The sequence below is a fragment of the Siniperca chuatsi genome, linkage group LG11 (genome assembly GCF_020085105.1).
Source record: "Siniperca chuatsi isolate FFG_IHB_CAS linkage group LG11, ASM2008510v1, whole genome shotgun sequence".
Taxonomy (NCBI): domain Eukaryota; kingdom Metazoa; phylum Chordata; class Actinopteri; order Centrarchiformes; family Sinipercidae; genus Siniperca; species Siniperca chuatsi.
The window spans coordinates 19,301,754-19,320,910 of NC_058052.1; the positions used below are offsets into that span (position 1 = coordinate 19,301,754).

The window sequence follows — 19,157 nt, forward strand, 5'->3', positions numbered from 1 at the left end:
TCTGTTCGCACTTCGAATCAAGCACTTCATTTGCAGAAAAATCCCCCTTGTTATACTAGACTGATAACAATGACACACCAGTGGTTTAATAGTGCAATGATGAAACAACTTTAAAACAGCAGAAGGGAAGAGGAGGAACGAGGGAAGAGCAGGAGGGAAAAAACAAGGCAGAGAAAAGAGACCATAACAAAGACTGAAAAAGAAAGAGGGACATGTAGCTGGTGAGATTCCCCCATGTGAGCAGCAGGGACTTGCATATGGCTAATTTCCCAGCTGTGGCACCCTCCTGTGGCCCCACTTTGTCTGCCATCTTCTTTACTTTTTCATTGACTACATGAAGAGGGTGGAGTGTTTGCTCTCGTTTACAAAATGTTGCTCTGGACTCAAAGGAAGTCCACCAGACAGTGAGTAAGAGGATTTGATCAACCACAGCAACCGGGCCTGGGGAGAAAGTGCGGGGGTGGACCATTTTATGTTGCTCTCTTCAGAGACTGCACTCTGAATCTCACTACTGAGGCAACTACGAAGTCTCCCAAAGTCTAGTAACTAAGTGTGTGACCATATGCTTCCTTACGTGAGGGAGAGAGATGCTATGCATGTACTTTAGTCTCACTCAGTGTGTGTGGTAGATGGGTGTGTTGGATGGGCAGGATGCAGTCCAACTAAGAGTTTCCATTTTCATCAACTTCAAGGTATTTAACACACCTCATCCGTTTGCTTTCAACAATACTGTTCAACAGTCGCACTCAGTGTTTATTTTCCTGACTTTAATTGGGCATGTATGGTGATCATGCTATCAGAGGGAAACTATACAGAGTTATCCAAATGGAAATTCTACAATAAAAACATGACTTTAGCACTCCTCCTTTACTGCTCTTCGCCAGCCTGCCAACCCAAACAGCTGCACACTAATTTCTAATTGACAATTCAACCTCTAGTAACCACCGTTTCTTTGAACGAGCTGTGACAATATTCAAGCCAGAGACTTTAAAAACCATGACTGGCAAAGTCAATACACCAACAGCCGTACTTTGTCAGAATAGCTCTGTGGAGTGAGGTAGACACCTACACTGGATATCTTAAACATTACAGTTATATCCAAACCAAAAGAGGTGGAGACAGAACGACAGTATATCTAGAGTCCTTGTTAAAATTCCAAGGAGGGGAATCTTAAGGCGCCTGGTTTGCATTACTTGATTTTTGAAAACTGCTTCAGGGACAGTTAAATTGCCTCCTTCTTTGACATTTAATTCAGCTTCCTAACCTCCAAAACCAAATATGGAAAATAGACAAAAGAGGAATGCTAAAACAAACCGCTATCCATCATTTATTTCATTACAGCCCATTAACATACTATAGAGGGAGTTTAAGTATCTCGAGTGGATTCATTCTTGTATAAAATCCAGTTTCCTGAATACGTTAAAGAGAACCACATAAACAAGGTACTTTCATAATAACTGCTGTCAAAATTCAATTAGTGTTAACGGTTAACTTTGATTGCTGAAAATGCGATTGCTTTCATTTTCAGTGCCATGTGATTGGTCTTGTCTTCAATCATTTCGATTGCACATACCACACACACACTTTCACTTCAAAACTTAGGGGGTTCAAATGGAGCACTTCAAGGTAATCTGTTTGCCAGTTCATGAACACATTCACTGTCTCAACTAACGTTAATAGTTGCTTTCCCTCATAATGATGCTTCATAAATGGAAATGAACTGTGTCAGGATTAGGGTTGGGCAATATGGCAAAACTTTTTATCACCATAATTTTTTTCACTATTTCTGTTGAGCTTACAGTAGTACGTAGATTCAGAACCTGAAAAATAAAGAATTGTTTGATCTGAAACAGAATCTATTTAAATTGATACATTTTACATGCAATAAATTCTCAATCTTGTGTGTATAAATCCTTGCGGTGTGTTTAGAAATAGCTTTGTTTCTGTGATGTGATTGGTTGTTAGTACACTGTCAAGCAATGTGACTTATCGGCAGTATATCAAAGTTTATAAAATGATCTTATTGGGAAACATTTCTATCATGATCAGTGTTTTATATCTGTTATATTGCTCAGCCGTAGTCAGGATTAGTTTTTAGAAATAAAACCTGAGGAAAGTCACTGTAGCATCATTAATGAATGTTCGGAAATGATTTCATTGTTAGAGACATGGAGGCTTTAAACTAATCCTTGTATTAGGAACTTGTATGAATAACCATTAATTAATAAAAATAATTATTTTACCTCAACAGTAGCTCTTTAATACCAGACAGGGTCACACACTTGACTGATCAATGAGAACCAGTGAGACAATGGGAGCAAGTTGTGATTACAAAAAAACTCATTCAAGACTATTTAAGATCACTGAGGCAAATCCTTGTTTTATTGCATGTAATGAAGCTTCAGAGCATTAACTAATTAAATCAGTGACAAAGAAAAATCAATGAGGAAGTGGTGGCCCGGAGCAGGCCTGTGTTTAACCTCTCTCTCATTTTAAACTGGAGAGATGATCTGGTATATTACGTAAGCGAGAAAGGCCCACAGTGTTTTGCCAGCTGTGTTATAGGATCAGAGCCCTGGAGTGAGTTAACGTCAGTGTTGTTCCATTGTTTGTTTGTTTTGATTTGTAATTGCGACTGGAGGAACACCTGACACCTGTTCCCTTACCGAGAGAGAGGCACTGCTCAGTGCGCTCAAACACAACCCAAAGACAAAGCAAACACTATCCAAGTGCAGACTACACACTCACCTTCTGAAAGAAATCCTCCCCGCCGTTGACTCTCCCCTCAGAGGCAGCTAGAGTGAGACAGAAAGAGAAATTTTGTTTTATATACACAATGGTACCTTAACATAGCCAAATCACACACACACGCAGGGTATCCATCTCCTCAAATTGTTACGGTATCTTCACTCAGAAAAGTGTTTATGGTTGATCTCCATTTCTTTGGATATTGTGTTTGGCACGGCTACTGATACTGCTCATTTGCAGGAATGGAATAAAATGTTCCAAGTAATTTTCTATAATCCTAGAGATTGGATACAGCTTCTGTGTAACAAATTGATGGATATAGTGAAAATATTTGGGCATTTTACAGTAGCCATTAATGGAGTATTTCATACCACACTTGGGTCAACTGGTGTCCAGTTTCCCACTTCATAAAAAGGCTTTCACACTTTTGAAATTCACCCGTCAGCATACTGTACGCTTCCGGCCTTGGGGACTACAGTACATGAAAGCTTAAGAGCTGCAAAATTTACTGCCCAAAATCACCTGTAAACAAAACAAGCACTCACGAAAGCCCTGGTGTTTTAAAGTAATTTTCCAAGCAGGTGAAAATGCCAAGAAAACTCCCTCAGCTGATACAGTAAGCTGGATAGAAACAGAGGGCCAACCACCAAAGAAAGTCAGGCCTGTAGTCGCTCCAACACATCTGCAAGTCCTTCAAACCGTGGCAGCTCTGTTGATGCAAAATACATATCTGCTGTCCAAGGAGAATTCTCATGTTCCCCTGTCATTTGGGAGTACAGGGAAGGTTTAATGATGCACTTCAGCCAGTGTTCTTGAGATGGATCTGTTGCTGTCTATGCAAATCTAGGTCAGGAGCAGCACCAGAGTCAATGTGGGTTACAAAGTCATAAATGCTGGCCTCGGTGCATCGACAAGAAGTATGTTATGATTAAAAGAAAAACCAAAATCATGCTATGTTTCATCTGCAGAAGACAACGCTTTTATTTCAGAATAAATGGTTGAACTATATCAAATTTTAAAGTGATTAAGGATTTCTGGATGGAGCACATTAGCATTGGCTGAACAACATCAGCTAATGCCGAAACGATTAGCTGATTAATCCATCAGTCATCGACTGGAGGAGGAGGACAGGAAATTAATCAGCAACTACTTCTCTGGTTCCAGCTTCGCAATTGTAATGATGTGCTGATTTTCTTTGATGTGATAGTAAATTCAGTATCTTTACGTTTTGAACTGCAGAACAAGACACTGAAGACGTCACCTTGGTATTTACAAAATTGTGATGGCCGTTTGTCCCTACTTTCTGATATTTTATTGGCAGATCAATAATGAAAATAGTTGTTAGTTGCAGCCCTACACAGTACACTGCAAAAAAACAAAAAAAAAGTTTAGGGAAAAGGGACGTTTTGGAACAGAGAGACAGGAATCTCCTCATCAGCTGGGAAAACCTTCTTTAAAAGCATTTCTTTAAACATATACAATCTGTTCCCCTTGAAATGTATATAATGCATGCAGTGCACACAGCACTAAATGATGATCATCATGTGAAACCTGGGTGTAAAAAGTGTTGTTATGACTTCCCCCATCAACACCACATTTCAAAGCACAAACACAGAAAATGAAAACCCACACTGAAGACAGTTTCATTTTCAACCAAAACCGACATTATGGCCTTTGGCGATGCAGTAATGCCTACATCATGAGCATTTAACGAGTGTTTGTACTTACGCAGGTTTCCCAGTAAACAAGTCCAGGCCACAGTTTGTAAAAGACATGGAGACTGGGCTGCCTTGGCTCAATGGGTAAGTCAATTTCAGATGAAATTTGTGTACATCAAATGTTCACCACCCCATTACATTAATAATAGATTAATTCTGGCTACTCGTTGGCTCATCATTCAAAACAGAAGAAAAATAACAGGAAATCTAAGAAGGAGGTAGATTAGAAATGAATGGCCAACATATTGTAACACAATAGTTTAACAGTATTTCAGAGTCAGTTTTCATAAAGCGGTCACAGAAATTAAAGAAATATTTCCACCACCAACTATCACTCTTCTGTCTTTCTTATCCTCGTACAGCATAGCTTCAGTTTGAACAAGACAATGTCCAATTCAAAACTTCACCCACAAAGTAAAGTAAAGAAACAGACTGCCAATCCATTGAGCTACAGTATGGCACATCCAATTGTGTCAATGTTTTAAATCACATTAAAACAAAGAAAATTCCAACTGTTGTGACTCCAATGGAAGAGCAACATTAACAGATGAAAAGAGTCACAGATGGGGAAATAACAAAGTAGCTAAAGCAACGTTGGACGCCTCTTTAGCTGCTTCAAGAGCCTCCAATTTTTGTTTAAATATACAGTAACTAGTTACAAAGGGGCTGATGCTCACAGTGATGCACTCAGCATACAGCCAAATGTTGTACATAAATAGTGAAGATAATGGGAATGGCATGCAGCTAGCCATAAACACTGATGTGTACTGAATTTAAGACACTCAATTTCCGATTTTTAATTTTTAGAGTTAGGACTAGAGCTGAAACAATTCTTCGTTTAGTAATTCAAGAGAAAAATAATCTAAAATTTTGATAATTGATTGGTTGTATAAGTAATTTAATAGGTAAAAATACTAAATACTTGTTGGTCACAGCTTCCCAAACTCAAACATTTGTTTGCTTTTCTTTATCTCATATGATTGTAAATTAAATACCTTTGGATTTGTGATTCTCAGAACATTTTGGGAATTGGGAAGTGGACAGGCACTTGCCACTGTAGGACATTTATAGGATAAATAATTAATCAAAAAATTATCAGTAGATTAACTGACACTGAAAATGAGTGTTAGTGGCAGCCCTAATAATGGCTTCAACTGATGATAAAATTATCTATGCTGCATTCACACAAAAGAAAATATATTTGTTCACCTTGATGCTAGAAGTGTTTACATCCAATATTTAGTTTAGATAACATCCAGCTTTGAGGTAGAATGACAGGGAACAGCTCTGACTGAAATGCTCAGTTCTGGGTGGCCTGGATTTATCCAAGATTATGAAAGACCCTGTTACTGCAAGAGTTTCCTGTAAGAACTAAGACAAACAAAAGGAGCAACTGCAACATCCAACAGACAGTCTTTCCTACTTGTCCACTGAAAATCTTTCTAGCAGAACAGGTCGCTCTTTTTCTCTGTAGTCTCAGTATTCTTTTATCATCTAAACAAAAGTAAATCCCAAAGGTAAAGTCTCTCTCAGTGGCAAATTAATGAGAGATATAAAACAGGCCAATTAAAATGCCACTTACAAACATGTCATTTCTACAAGGACAATAACACTCAGCTCAGTAGCGACGCTGAACTTTGGATTCTTTTGACCACACAGTACATCTTATTATACGTTTCACTTGAACTGTCATTGATTTGTAAACTCACTGGATATGTAACAGAGGTCCCTCATTATTCACAGTGAAAACGTTTACTGAGAAGGAAAAAGAAAAACAACCTGCTGTATGTCTGCCTAAGTCGTGGGGATGCTGTCAGGCAAAGTGACAGATGTGACTGTGTGTACCTACTGCATCTGTGACGCTCAGCAAGAAACAACAACAATTAGGTCCAGTAATTACATAACAAACACCACCAACTGAGTGCACGTAGCACTGGCATTATAACTACATTTTAATACTAGTTCAATAAGACTGTCGGAGAGCATTCAAATTCAATTTCAGCCGCACCCAAAGAGTGCCTAACTCAATTTAATATGAAATTTAAAATTTGACAGCATTTATTCACAAATATCTTAAATCCATATAAACACTAAATTGCAAGGAATTACATGCCATCTCCTCTTCTCCTACACACACAGGCACATTCAAAGATGCATTGCATGCTGATTTTTGCACATCTCCTTTGAGCATTTCATTTCACATCAGCCTCTAGTGGGAGATGCACATATGCACATATCAAATAGCAGCTTTTTCCATTTTACTCCAACAGCCTATGAAGCCAACTGATGAATTAAAACAACACACAAACCATAAAACCTTGTTTACTGTGGTACTCTGTCAGCAATATTAGATTTTAAGATATTAACATTTAAAAAGGAACAGTTCACCGCAAAATCAAAAATACATATTTTTCCTCTTACCTGTAGTGCCCTTCATGTAGGAACTATTTTCTTTCTACCGATAGTTCCTACATGAACCTGCTCACGACGAGGTCTGTGGATTATCTTGAATAACCGGGTCATGATTTCTAGAAAGAGATATGGCTGTCCATATAGTCCCATTATATTCAAGAAAGGCTGACATCTCTACGGCTGATATCACCAAAGCTTGGCAACTCACACCAAAAAAATCAAGATGGATAAATAGCACTACAGGTAAGAGGAATTTTTGATTGTGAGGTGAGCTGTCCCTTTAAGTCAAAACGCTGATGTTAGAGTCAAACAATAAGGTCAAATGAGGCCTAATGACGTGATTTTAGAGACAAATAAAAAAAGAAACGCACAAGAAATACAACAACCAAAGACTAACACTAAGAGTACAACAGCATTTTTAGCAGTGAGCACAGAGAGCTGAAAGAAATCTGATATGGAAACATGAATGAAAACATGAGCCATGTGTTGAGAGCAAAACATCCTGTTGGCACATGTGTGGCATGTAAACTGGCCGTGAGCAGAGAACCCAGAGCAGAGACAGGAGGGGTACGGCAGGGCGCCCTATGAGCTCTGGGACATATAACAATACGGAGGCCGATAGTCTCATCCTACGCACCACTTATTCTAAATGTGCACTGTGCTTAAGGTTAAAAAAAATAAAAACTGGTTCAGCTTTGCTTACATGAATGACAAAAATGGAATCATCATCCAGAGCCAGACAAAAATGGTGAAAGCATGAATGAGATCATCGCAGCTACACAGGTTGTTTTAAGATGAGTTACAGAAATAACTCATAAAATCTGTGTATTTCTGTGATTGACATGACAAACATTAAAAGGGGAACTTCACCGATTTTACACATCAAAGTCTGTTTACAGGTCTTGGGGAGTAGTTTTGCATTTGTGAAAAAAGTTGTATAAAGCCTTTTGTGACTCCAGGGGGAGCAGCACGAAGTCTGATAAATTGCCTCAACTGATGTCACTTGAGTCAGCATCAGTTGGGTCTGAAGACTACAAGTTTGAAAATGAAAAACAAAAGGAAAACTGCTAACATGAACAAGATGTGACTGAATAATTCAGTGAAAACAAAATGGCAATTAAGTCTGATTATAACGCTACCTCAGCACTGCCTTGTGACATTTAAAAAAAGGGCCATGATGGTTTTCCATGTTTTAGTCCACTGACTACAAGTTGCATATATTCTTTGATCACTGCTGACCATTTTGGTAGTTACTGTTGCATTCAAGGGCGCACCAACATCTGAGACTTGAAAGTCAGCTGCTGACTGGCAACATTTTCAAGCAGAAAACCACCAAATTCAAATATGGTGGTTCACAAATTCATACTCTCTTCTTCACAACATTCCTGTTTGCTTGTTTATCTTGTAGATTTGATTTGCCAACAACATAAGATTAGAAGAACCAAAGATCTTTTATAGTAGACTTTGCCCTTTTTCTCAAAGAACTGACAGGCATTTTACCACAAAAATGCATAGCTCATGCCTCATTACTTAGATAACCAAGAAACCTATTATTTTCTCTGCCAACTGAAAAACCCAATTTAAATTATAGGCCTTTCTTAAGACAAATCGACTGAATGGTTGGACAACTGAAGAGCACATCCCTAGTTTAAAGTATATTTTCCTACATTTAGCAGCTCTGATTTATATCAAAGATACTTTGATATTACTATTAATTTGTTTCTCAAGTGCTAGAATGGTCTAATAGTGTTTGTTCGGCCCAGGTTATACGAGGACAATGCAGTGCTCCTCCCTTCCAGCACAGCAGACTGTAAAGGCATCACAGCTGAAAAACGAAACAAGAACCGTGAGCACAGATCAGATGTTGCAATCAATTCTGTCCTCTGGTGTTTTTTGAAAATATGGAGCAAATAATGTGGCACTAATTTACAGCAGTTATCTCCACTGTCTATTAATTTGACAAATATAAACATGAGGGTTACAGTTAATCAGATCCACACCCTCTAATTCTCTCCATATAATTATTATTTAATGTATCAAATTACTGTCACTACATGTAAAGAACTGAGAGAAGTTGCAGTTAAAGGCATAAAGGACTTAACGTTGGCAGATGAAACAGGGTCTGGTATCTATTATTTTGTGGAGAGACTCACTTTCTGGGAGATTCCGCTGTTTTGACAATGAAGAAATGCAAACAGCGTTGATTTCTACAGTTATGGCTTCAATCCACACTCAACAATCAAGCAAACAATGGACATTTATTTAGAACACCCTATATCAGTTATTCAATAATCACCAAATAATAAAAGGAGGAGTTTATAGTCCTGGTTACCCAAATATTTGTGCTGTGCCAGAATTATCACGCAAAGTCCTTCATGTCAAAGGATTTCTATAAAGACAGGAGCTTTTTAGATTACAAAAAGCAAAAGGAGACCCTAAAGGCACCAGCTAAATCTCTAAACTGCATAGCTGCTTAGACAAAATCCTCTGCACTGGCAATAATCACAGTAGGACTTAAGGTGAAACTTGGGACAGTCAGAAAAGTCTACGCAAGCATTAAAATGAAAAACGTTATTCAATTTCTATTTCCCCTGGATAGGATTTCATAACAAATGACAACTCTAATCTAGGAAAAATTTGACATCTCAGTCCACCATCTGCTCACATGCCTTTACTAAAGTGAGAGATTAATATTAAAGCCAGACTTACGAGCCCCCCTGGATGAGAGGACAACGGCTAGTATGAAAGAACTACATTTCCCATATTTTACGAAAAAGAGCGGGAGAGCATGATGTTTTGACACCAGCTCTCCAGTGTCCTCCAGAGCGTGCAGAAGCCCTCAGCTGCTTCAACATGGAGCTAAAGAGAGGGCCTCAGGGAGCCGTAGCAAAACATGAATACACACGCAATGCGACAAACTCAATGGGTAAGCACCCATGCACATTACAGATATACTTAGACACATGTATTTTTACTGTATTGTACAGATGGGATGTCTTCAGGCCTGATTAAGACAGGATAATTTTTTTTAACCTACATTCAGATCATTAGAGAAAACAATTGTGCTTACTAAATTAATCTGGGATCTGATTTTGTTCACCTTCACCAACATCTAGTAATAATGTCTCATGGAAAAGTGAGAAAGACAATTTGACTTATCAGCAGCTGAGTCAGTATCCATACATAGTTGTATTCCTCATTCAGGGTGAGCGAAATTGTTAAAACTTCTATTAAGTTTATGTAATTTTATATTGCGATATTGACATATAACATGATATAGTATATTTCCCGGAAGGTCACTTGAGTATTTGGCTAATCACATGAGTAAATACCTGACAAATCACTGTACTTAATCACATGCCAACAATTATGTAAATCCAGTAAATCCAGCAGATCTGCTCAATGATTTGTCCGCAACACTGCACAACAAGGCCTGATACAAACACAGATATTAAAAGGAATAGCTACCTCTGTATAAATGGTGCAGCAAAATCTCTTGACAGTTGACATATGTATAATGTCTCACAGTATACATCTTTATATCACCCACCACTCTCTCTCTCACACACAAACAGAGTGCCTGTTTGAAAGGTAAATAACAAGTTTAGACTATAAAGGAAACATTCAGTAAAATCAACAGCATTCAGTCAGGTTGGTATTCAGTGACAGAGGCTGTTCTCATCAGTCAAGCCTAAACGCCTCACTTCAAAGACAGGATGTTTCTACAAGTCAAGTGTATCACCTTGCAGCTGACAAGTAGTTGGCAGTAATAAGGCTGACATATAAATGAAAACAGACAAAAGCCAACACTTTACTTTCCCTGTGAACTGCTTTGGCATACTTTATGCAAGTCGGCATCCAAACAAAAGACTCCAGCGCCTCAGAAACACTTTAACTGCTTCTCCAAGACAACAGTGGTACCTAATCACCAAGTAAGGATTGGGGAAGTATACAATTACAGCAGAACCGGCTGTCTGCTTTATGTGATCTTTCAACACTGACAGAGAAGCATCATGAGCTTTCAACACTGATTTCCTTATCTTCATTAAAAGAAAAAATTGGGAGGTTATTAATATTTTGTGACAGACAAATATACCTCCTACTACAAAATCCTGCTTTTGGGATAGAACTGTTTATTCATTTATCCATCGTGTGTTAACCTAACAGTTGCTTCTCAAGATTCATTTTACACTAGCTATGGTCATTTGGAAAGTAGCCTGTGAAAATAAATGTGGTGCTTTGAAGTCTGAGTGAAAGTGCAAAATCTTTTATCCTGGCACCATACAGTAGCTGGTTTCCTTACAAATTATGTTTTACTGCCCATTTACTACAATATACTGTAAACAATAAACATATTCTGTGATTACACAAAAAATAACCAGCAATGTAAGATGCTGATTTGGGGCTGAGGATTCCTTTAAAGTTAGAAAAAGATTTTCATTGATTCAGACCCAATTTTTGATACTATTTGTTGTCAGCATTATTTCATCACCTTCAAGGCGTAGTCTGCCTTTCCCGCACTGGATTCAAATTGCTTACCTATGTGCAAGGGAATCACAGGAAACAATGCAACATGTGATTCTGCGTTAGTGTTTTTAATTTTATCTCATTGATACCAGTCTCACTGTTAACACCTTTTACTGTGCATGAATCTGAAGTGCATCAGATCACAATTGGACTTATTACTGACTGACTTCTTTATTAAAATGTGAGTTTGTTTGGCTGCACTAAAACAGATACACCCGTTGCTCTTGTGTTGTATTTCTGACAAGCTGCTCAATGAGCAGTTTGCTGTAGTATTAAACCACACTTGCTGTTACCACCAGTAGCCATATAGGTCACCAAATCAACCATAACTGAAATCTTAAGGAATATAACTCACTTTGAAACCATTATCGCTTCTCTAGCTTTGGTATATGACGTTAATACCCACAAAATTGAACACCTGTCACCATATTTCTGTCGAGCAGAGGTTGCCCTCTGTACTCAAAAACGGCTCCTCTCAACTCCTGCGGGGGTTGCCAAGCAACTGTGCTATCAAATAAATGCACCAAGTGACATGTTGCTTTCTGGAGCCTGGCAGAGAAACGACACTCACTGACCCTGAGGTCACATGGATGACAAGTTCCAGAAATAATTAGAAATAGACTTAAAAGTTGTAGCAACACTTTATGGCCTAAACTGTTTTATTTACACACATGCATCTTTACAGTAGGACCATCCAGTCCAGGAAATAAGACATCTAGTTGTTGGTTACATGTTTGGGTTATCATCTCTTGTGTGAATGCTGCCAAGTGATTACACAACACTGTACATTCCTGGTGCCTGGTATCTACTGTGTTAGATCCCCCACGGAGCATAGGGAGTCAGTCTCACCAAACAGGCCGAGAGTTGCACTGTAAACATTACGTTGTACTATTGGGAAATCACTAACATTTCACTTTCATCAGCATTTCAACCATACGGCCATACATCTCTCCTATAAAAAAAAAAGACATGAGGAATCTGTGCAGGATTTTAGTGATGGAAAATCTCGATTACTGTACTTGCTTACACGACCTCTGAGTTATCTCCACTGATATGTCCAATCAGAGTAGTTTATGCATAACAGAACAGCTCTAAGGAAATGAACATAATCCAGTTAAGGCTTTTATGAAATTCCGGCCCTTGGACTAACGTTTTCCTGTTCTTTTTTCCACCCTCTCTTTGGTTCAAGTGGAGAATATTCTGGCAACGGCCAGAAGTGGATCAAATAGGTACTCTTGCTTTCTCTCCAATCAAGGCAAGTGGAGAAAAGGCAGATTGTACTGGATGTTGAATGAGGAGAGAGAACAACAAACCAAAACCCGAGGTTCTCCAAAGATAAATACTGAAAGCTCTTGGGGGGAGTGGTTAAGGGCTGGGTGGTGTGCATGCGTGTGTGCTTCGGCACTTATGTGTGTGTGGCGAGTGTGCACACGTGCGGGGTAAGTCAGGGGTGCCCCCGCCCCCCAAACATTTCTAAAATAGCAACCGCAAACCAGACAGAATGTAAATCTGCACTTTGAAAAGGGTTGAAGAAAAAGAGCTTTGAGGGACGTAGAAAAACAGGTATTCATTTCAGCCCATTTACAGTTCCAGGAGCATAGAAATGGGTCACAGCACTCCAGCTCCACTCGGACTGTTGAAATAGGACTCCTGGTTTTATTTTCTTGAGTAATGAATTACAGGTTTTTCCATCGACTGAAGCTCAATTATATTACGGCTCCTGAAAGCTTCATCATGCCCAGGATGAAGGAATTCAACGCGTAAGCAAAGTCGAATAGAATTGTTTAATTGTATCAGCATGTTTCAGTAAAAATCTGCAAGAACGAGAAAAAAGGGGAGAGAGAGGAGAGGTGGTAAGAGGCAACTGAGTACAAAGCCCAGTGAAGAGCAAAAATCAACAGTTAAATCAACTGAACCATTTCAATTACAAACTGAATGTTCTGATGTGTGTTTGCTTTCCATAAAGCTTGGATTAATTATCAAAGTGTTGCAAAATGTACTATACACAGCCACAGGTAGAGAGATTTTATCACTGTAGGTGTCCTTGATTTGTCTTGTCTGCACAGTGCAGGTAAAAATAATCCTGCTTAACATGTCATCATTTTATTTCCTATAGCATTTACTGGCGTAGACGTATGCTTTTTATGTGTTATTTTCTCAAAGGCAGTATGACATGTTGCTGTCCAGGGAAAGCTACGTATCTCCATATTTGGTGCTTTTTAGTTTTTAGATAACAGGAGGGATTAAATGCTCATACCAGGTTTTCACTGGACAGCGAGCAGCAATATAGCAGTGCTTCTCAAAAGGTGAAGCAGGAAGAAATTATATTCACTCTTTACGGTCTTGTCCTACTCAGATATTAAATGTGTTATACTCAACAACAGCAAAGAGGATTGGAAATAATATGACGTGGGTTATTAAGCATGAACTGCTGGAGCTAGCATGGCTAGCATGCTACTCTACCTCTTTAATCAAACACTTATTTTCCCTACATCCTTGTCCTTGCACTTAATGTAAGCCATACAGCACCTGTCCTACTCTACTGCCTGTATTCATTCATCATGACAGTAGATAAACAATATATATAATCAATACTTCCTGAACAACAGGTCAATCCTACCCTTACCCTCAAATTGACAATTGACAACTGGAGAGTCTCGCTGTTTCACAGGTCAATGTTCAATCAGACTGAACTGAATGAATGTATCTCTACTTTGGCAACTACTCTTATTGTGGTCCACAACTACAAAATAAGAACAATTGCTGCTTTGGCACATTCACACCCATAACACACATTTCACACAGAATTCAGTCAGAATCTGGTTTAAACATCACAATATCTCCAAATGACAGATGATACTCTCATCTTAGGGAATAAACTATTTTCAAGAAGGATTTTCCTCTCTAGTGCTGGCTCCATCTATTGTTTTCCACTCCTCACTGCATTTTTTCCAAAGGGTGGTCTGTGTAAGGTTTCTCTCCAAGTTCCCAGCTTCTCCATCTTCACTTTCATTTTAGATAACTCAAATATAAACAGAGTTATGTGACATACAGTACTATACCTGAAAGTCAAAATAACATACATATTGTACCTAATTATCAATTATGGAGATTATGATGTATGATTATATACAATTAATTGTGCAGCCCTTCTATCAACTTTTTAGCTGCAAAACTGACTACTGCAAGATACAAAACACAAAAAATTGCTTCTGATCAGAGTGTTAACAGTAATATTTTTGCCTGGGTTTGGCTAGGTTAGAAGGTTAGAGTGAGGATTGTGTTGTAATGTAAGGATAAGGAGCAGGGAAAGTCCAACAACGCCACAGTGGATCTGATGGAAGCTGGAACAACAGAGCACTGTTTCAATGCTCAAGAGAGAGCAATTGAGGGGGAGAAAGAGAGAGAGAAGAGAAAGCCTGCAGCACATTCCCCAGAAGACACTCACTTCCTGTCTGTGAGTCTTACTCAGCACCCAGGAGGAAGAGGAGGATGAGGCCCTCACACATACATCCCTCATTATGTGGGTATAGAAGCCAAAGAAACAATCCTCTAAACAATGAGGGAAGGGAAAAATATTGATAAATATAATAATCTCATTTTCACTAGTGGGCCATTTTACCTTAGAGGAAGAGTTTCCACTGGCTTCCAAAATAATATATTCTTATTTTGTGCACAATTTGCAGCCTACAATTGAAGTTGTGTGTGAGAAACATTTCAACATATGTATTCAGATCAACACCTAGCATTAGCATCCTCTACACAGAAGATATTAGGTGTAGTAGCAGGAGCAGTAGCTATTGAATATTATACTGACAATATCTTTACATACTGAAAATACCTGTGAAAACCTTGTACTCTCTCATTGCCACATGCAACAGTTTTTCCATTCTGAGACAAAGCTGCCCAATAATAGTCTGTGGTTTAGAAGCAGGAAAACAAATTAGTTCCATGAAGAAAATGATTCACTTAGCCTAATTGCAGGTTGTTGTTGCAGTTACTCAGCAAACATGTTGTTACGATGTGTGCACACACTGGCCCACCAGGAGGCTATGCTCGGTCACAAACACTACTAAACTCTCATCATTACTAGTCTGAGCAGGGAAACCCTCAGCCAGAGCTCTTCAAACTGACCCATACACAGTAGAATACATCGCCGATGTATGCTTAAAAAATCCATGGAAAACGTTGTTGCACATGCAGATACTCAATTTGGATAATCGAGGTTGGAGAAAATGTTACTTCTTTCCCACACTTGCCCCTGGTCTCTTAACTTCAAAATGAATGTAAAAAAAGGCACAAAAGTTCTCTTACACAGTTCCCCGTACACATAAAACTATCTTTCAAGCTTTCATGCTTGTGTCAAGGTCTCCAAGCCATTAACTTGGGAGTTCTATTCTAGGGTGCCAATAGTACAACAGTTAAACCCAGATGGCTGTCAGGGTGAGATTTTGTTGTCACTTTACACTCTATTTACTGATCTAAGCCCAGGAGCCTGCCATTAAGTCCCTGCCAAAGCAAGAGACAGTAAATTTGTAATTGCTAAGCAGTTAACAATTTCCATTTTCTCCTGATGCAAATTGTGCCAGAACGGGGAAGTAAAATACGGCTGATCTGAATAAAGGTAGTTTAAGTGTGTACGCTGGGATTTTGCTACAGTGTGGAGACATGCTAGTGAGTCACTAACACATATTTTAATGGGCACAGAGTGCTGCTGGGTCATTTTTATTCTCCAGAATTTATGCAAGCCCTGACTATATGACTCTTCCCCAGTCTGATGTCCCACTTTGACCCCTCTCCCATACCTTCTGAGTACAGCCAGGTTTATTATTAGGAAGACATTTTCAAATTCCTGATTAAAAGCTAACACAATTGCCGTTATGACCCAAGACTTCAGATACATTGAGGTAAATGCACTTACATGAGCTCAGATTTCTCTGGCCATACCTTAAAAACTTTGGTTGTCTGTCTGCCATATCAATCAACCAATTAGTCAATAAAATGTGAAGGGTAAAATAGATAAAAACAAATAAAATAGTAAAAACTTAGATAAAATGAAATGGACATTAATACATATGTATACTGTAAGTTATTCGTAACTATTCTAGACACACAAATATATGAAATGCATAAATCAATAATGTATCCATAAATAAAAATTTAATTTATGTATTTTGTTATCAGTCATCTGCTATAAGTCATTTCTGTTGGTGAAGATGTGACAACTTCAAAAGACTTTGTAACTTGCAGCTGGATGGAGAAAATGGGAGCAGAGAGATTTCACAGCAATGTCACAGCTCTTCTATGAGGCAACACACCACACAACATCAGTGAACATGTCATCTGTGGAAAAACTTGATTCTTACTGCCCTATAATAGCAGGTCGCCTCTGTAACTCATTGTAAAACTTAAACTGACCAAACTCTCGGCCAAGTCCATGACAAAAGCATGAAATCTGGCTAACACCCAAGCGTCAGACTCATTTGTCTGAGCAAACATACAGCTATTGTTAACCTGCATCATGCCGTTATCCCTAATCATACCAATTAGCTAGCTATCTGAGATAACAAAACAAAGGTAACTGATCCAAGTATTCAGGCATTGATCACCCAATTATGAGTCAGGTACAATGGAAATATAAAGGATTTGATCAATACAGGTTGATTATATATTGGATGCAAATGAAATTTAATTGTAGCAATTAAATTTAATCCATGCATCAAAAACAAAGCTATACAACTGATTAAATCCTAAAGATCTTAATGCTGTAATAACTTTTTTTCTATTATTTGTTTAAATTAGAGCTGCAAATCCATTAATCTATTAGTTGATCAAGAGAATTAATCAGCGACCATTTTGATAAGAAAGTAATAATATCTTATGCAAAAATGCCACATATTCTGTAGTTCCAGCTTCTCCAAAGTGAGGATTTTTGTTTTTTTTCTGTTTTACATTATTATAAATTGAATATCTCTGGGATTTGAACTGCTCGTCAGACAAAGCAAGACTTTTAAAGACCTCACATTGGGCTCTGGGAAATTTTCATGAGCATTTTTCACTGTTTTGTGACCTTTTATCAATTAAGCGGTTAATCAACAAAATAATTGGCAGATTAATCGATTATGAAAATAATTGTCAGCTGCAGCCCAATTTTAATTCTGTCTTGTTTCTTTCCATATTGTTTATTTGATATATAATATGTCCCTATTCTTTGAGCAATTTATCGATTTATGTATTTATCAGTTCAGATTTTATCCATCATTTGAAAAAATAAAAGCAGAGTATTTTAAGAGTTTCAGTTTATAAAATTTACGTCTGTCTCGGAAATATAATCTGTAGTCATAACACCTTCGATATTTATCAATTCTGATCCAGATGGGCATTGCAAAAATGCAAACTAGTGCAGACATATTACCTGGATGTGGCAAAAAGTTGAGATGCTGAGCTATTGTTGTCTGGGAAGTGATTGCAGCATGATTTGACCTGTGGCTCTTTGCTGAGAGTCAAGCACACTTAATTTTCCAGGGAAGAGAAGCCAGAGATACTGTCACAGACAATAAAACACTGAGTAAAAATATACTAGAGTTCCCATAAAATTATTTCATTATAGTCCAACTCTGCCACTCTGGCCTTGAGAACATGATGTACCACGTCAAAAGTCTACAGCGTATCCAATCAAAACACAGCCAGATGTTACAAAGCTCTGACTCAACTGGATGAGACTAAAAGAGTTATTTATTAGGATTTGAATTTACATGTACGAATACAGAGGAAAAAAAAAAAGATGAGAATCTCTGATCCAGTGAGTTGAAACAAATCTAGACCATGACTTATTAGTTCATTGTGTACAAAAACTCAACAGATGCTAGGACTGTGTAATGTCTACCAAGAGATAACTAAGCTATATATGATGCAACCAGACATCCAGAACTATTCCTGAAGGCCAAAGGTCAAAGGTTAAAGCAGTTTCACAGCTGAGATAGTGTGGTATTTAAACATGAACCTACAACTAATCAGAAAGACAGTGGAACACAGCAGCCGTTTCTATTCTACAACCCAGCTGCAATGTCAGCCATGATGTCATGATGCAGCAATTGGGAAACAAGATGTTGGCGGAGATACGAGACCAAACTAACAAATTGTAAAGACCCAGTAGACCGGATTATACATAACACATACAGACGCATGCACGCACACAAGCACGGACAGACACATTTAGGCACACTAAAGGACGTGGCGCATGGTATGTCCGGGGCACGCGGATTTAGGGCCGGCCTCTAGTTAAGTTGTTTTCCTGGAAGAGTTAGGGATGACATGGAGCTTTAAGGAATGTACCGAGCAGCGAGGCAGCAACCAGGACATTCTCAAGGGGAACTACGTGCATGGGATAAAGGATAAACTTACTTCAGCACCAGCTGCTCACTGAGGATTACTCCAAACGTTTGTCACAAACTTAAAGCAAATATTACAAACACCGATACTCATCAGCAATACCACTTAATATCTTGCTTGTTTTAATTACAGTACAATTATGGCTGATGTTCAGCTGTTCCTTCTAAGGTCCTGTTTGGCTGCTTCTCAGCTCTGACTTACTGTCTTCTTGTGGAACTGATTAAGGATCCAGCCCACTTACCTAAGGCTCTAATATTCCACACTCATGTGTTTTGAAATGTGTGATAAATGACGTCAACCTCTGAGTTTCCAGGGACCTCTCAACAGACTGGCCTAGCCCTGTCTTTATGAGCCTGTCAT

At 38.5% G+C, this 19,157-nt stretch overlaps 1 protein-coding gene across 1 annotated transcript in view; it reads right to left on the reverse strand.

Moving 5' to 3' along the window:
- LOC122884245 (protein bicaudal C homolog 1-like) overlaps positions 1-19,157 on the reverse strand; it is a 58,721-nt gene that overhangs the window by 38,240 nt on the left and 1,324 nt on the right. The window contains exon 2 of the mRNA XM_044213899.1: positions 2,749-2,795. Within this exon, the coding sequence (XP_044069834.1) occupies positions 2,749-2,795 (47 nt within the window). The remainder of the gene's footprint in view (positions 1-2,748; positions 2,796-19,157) is intronic.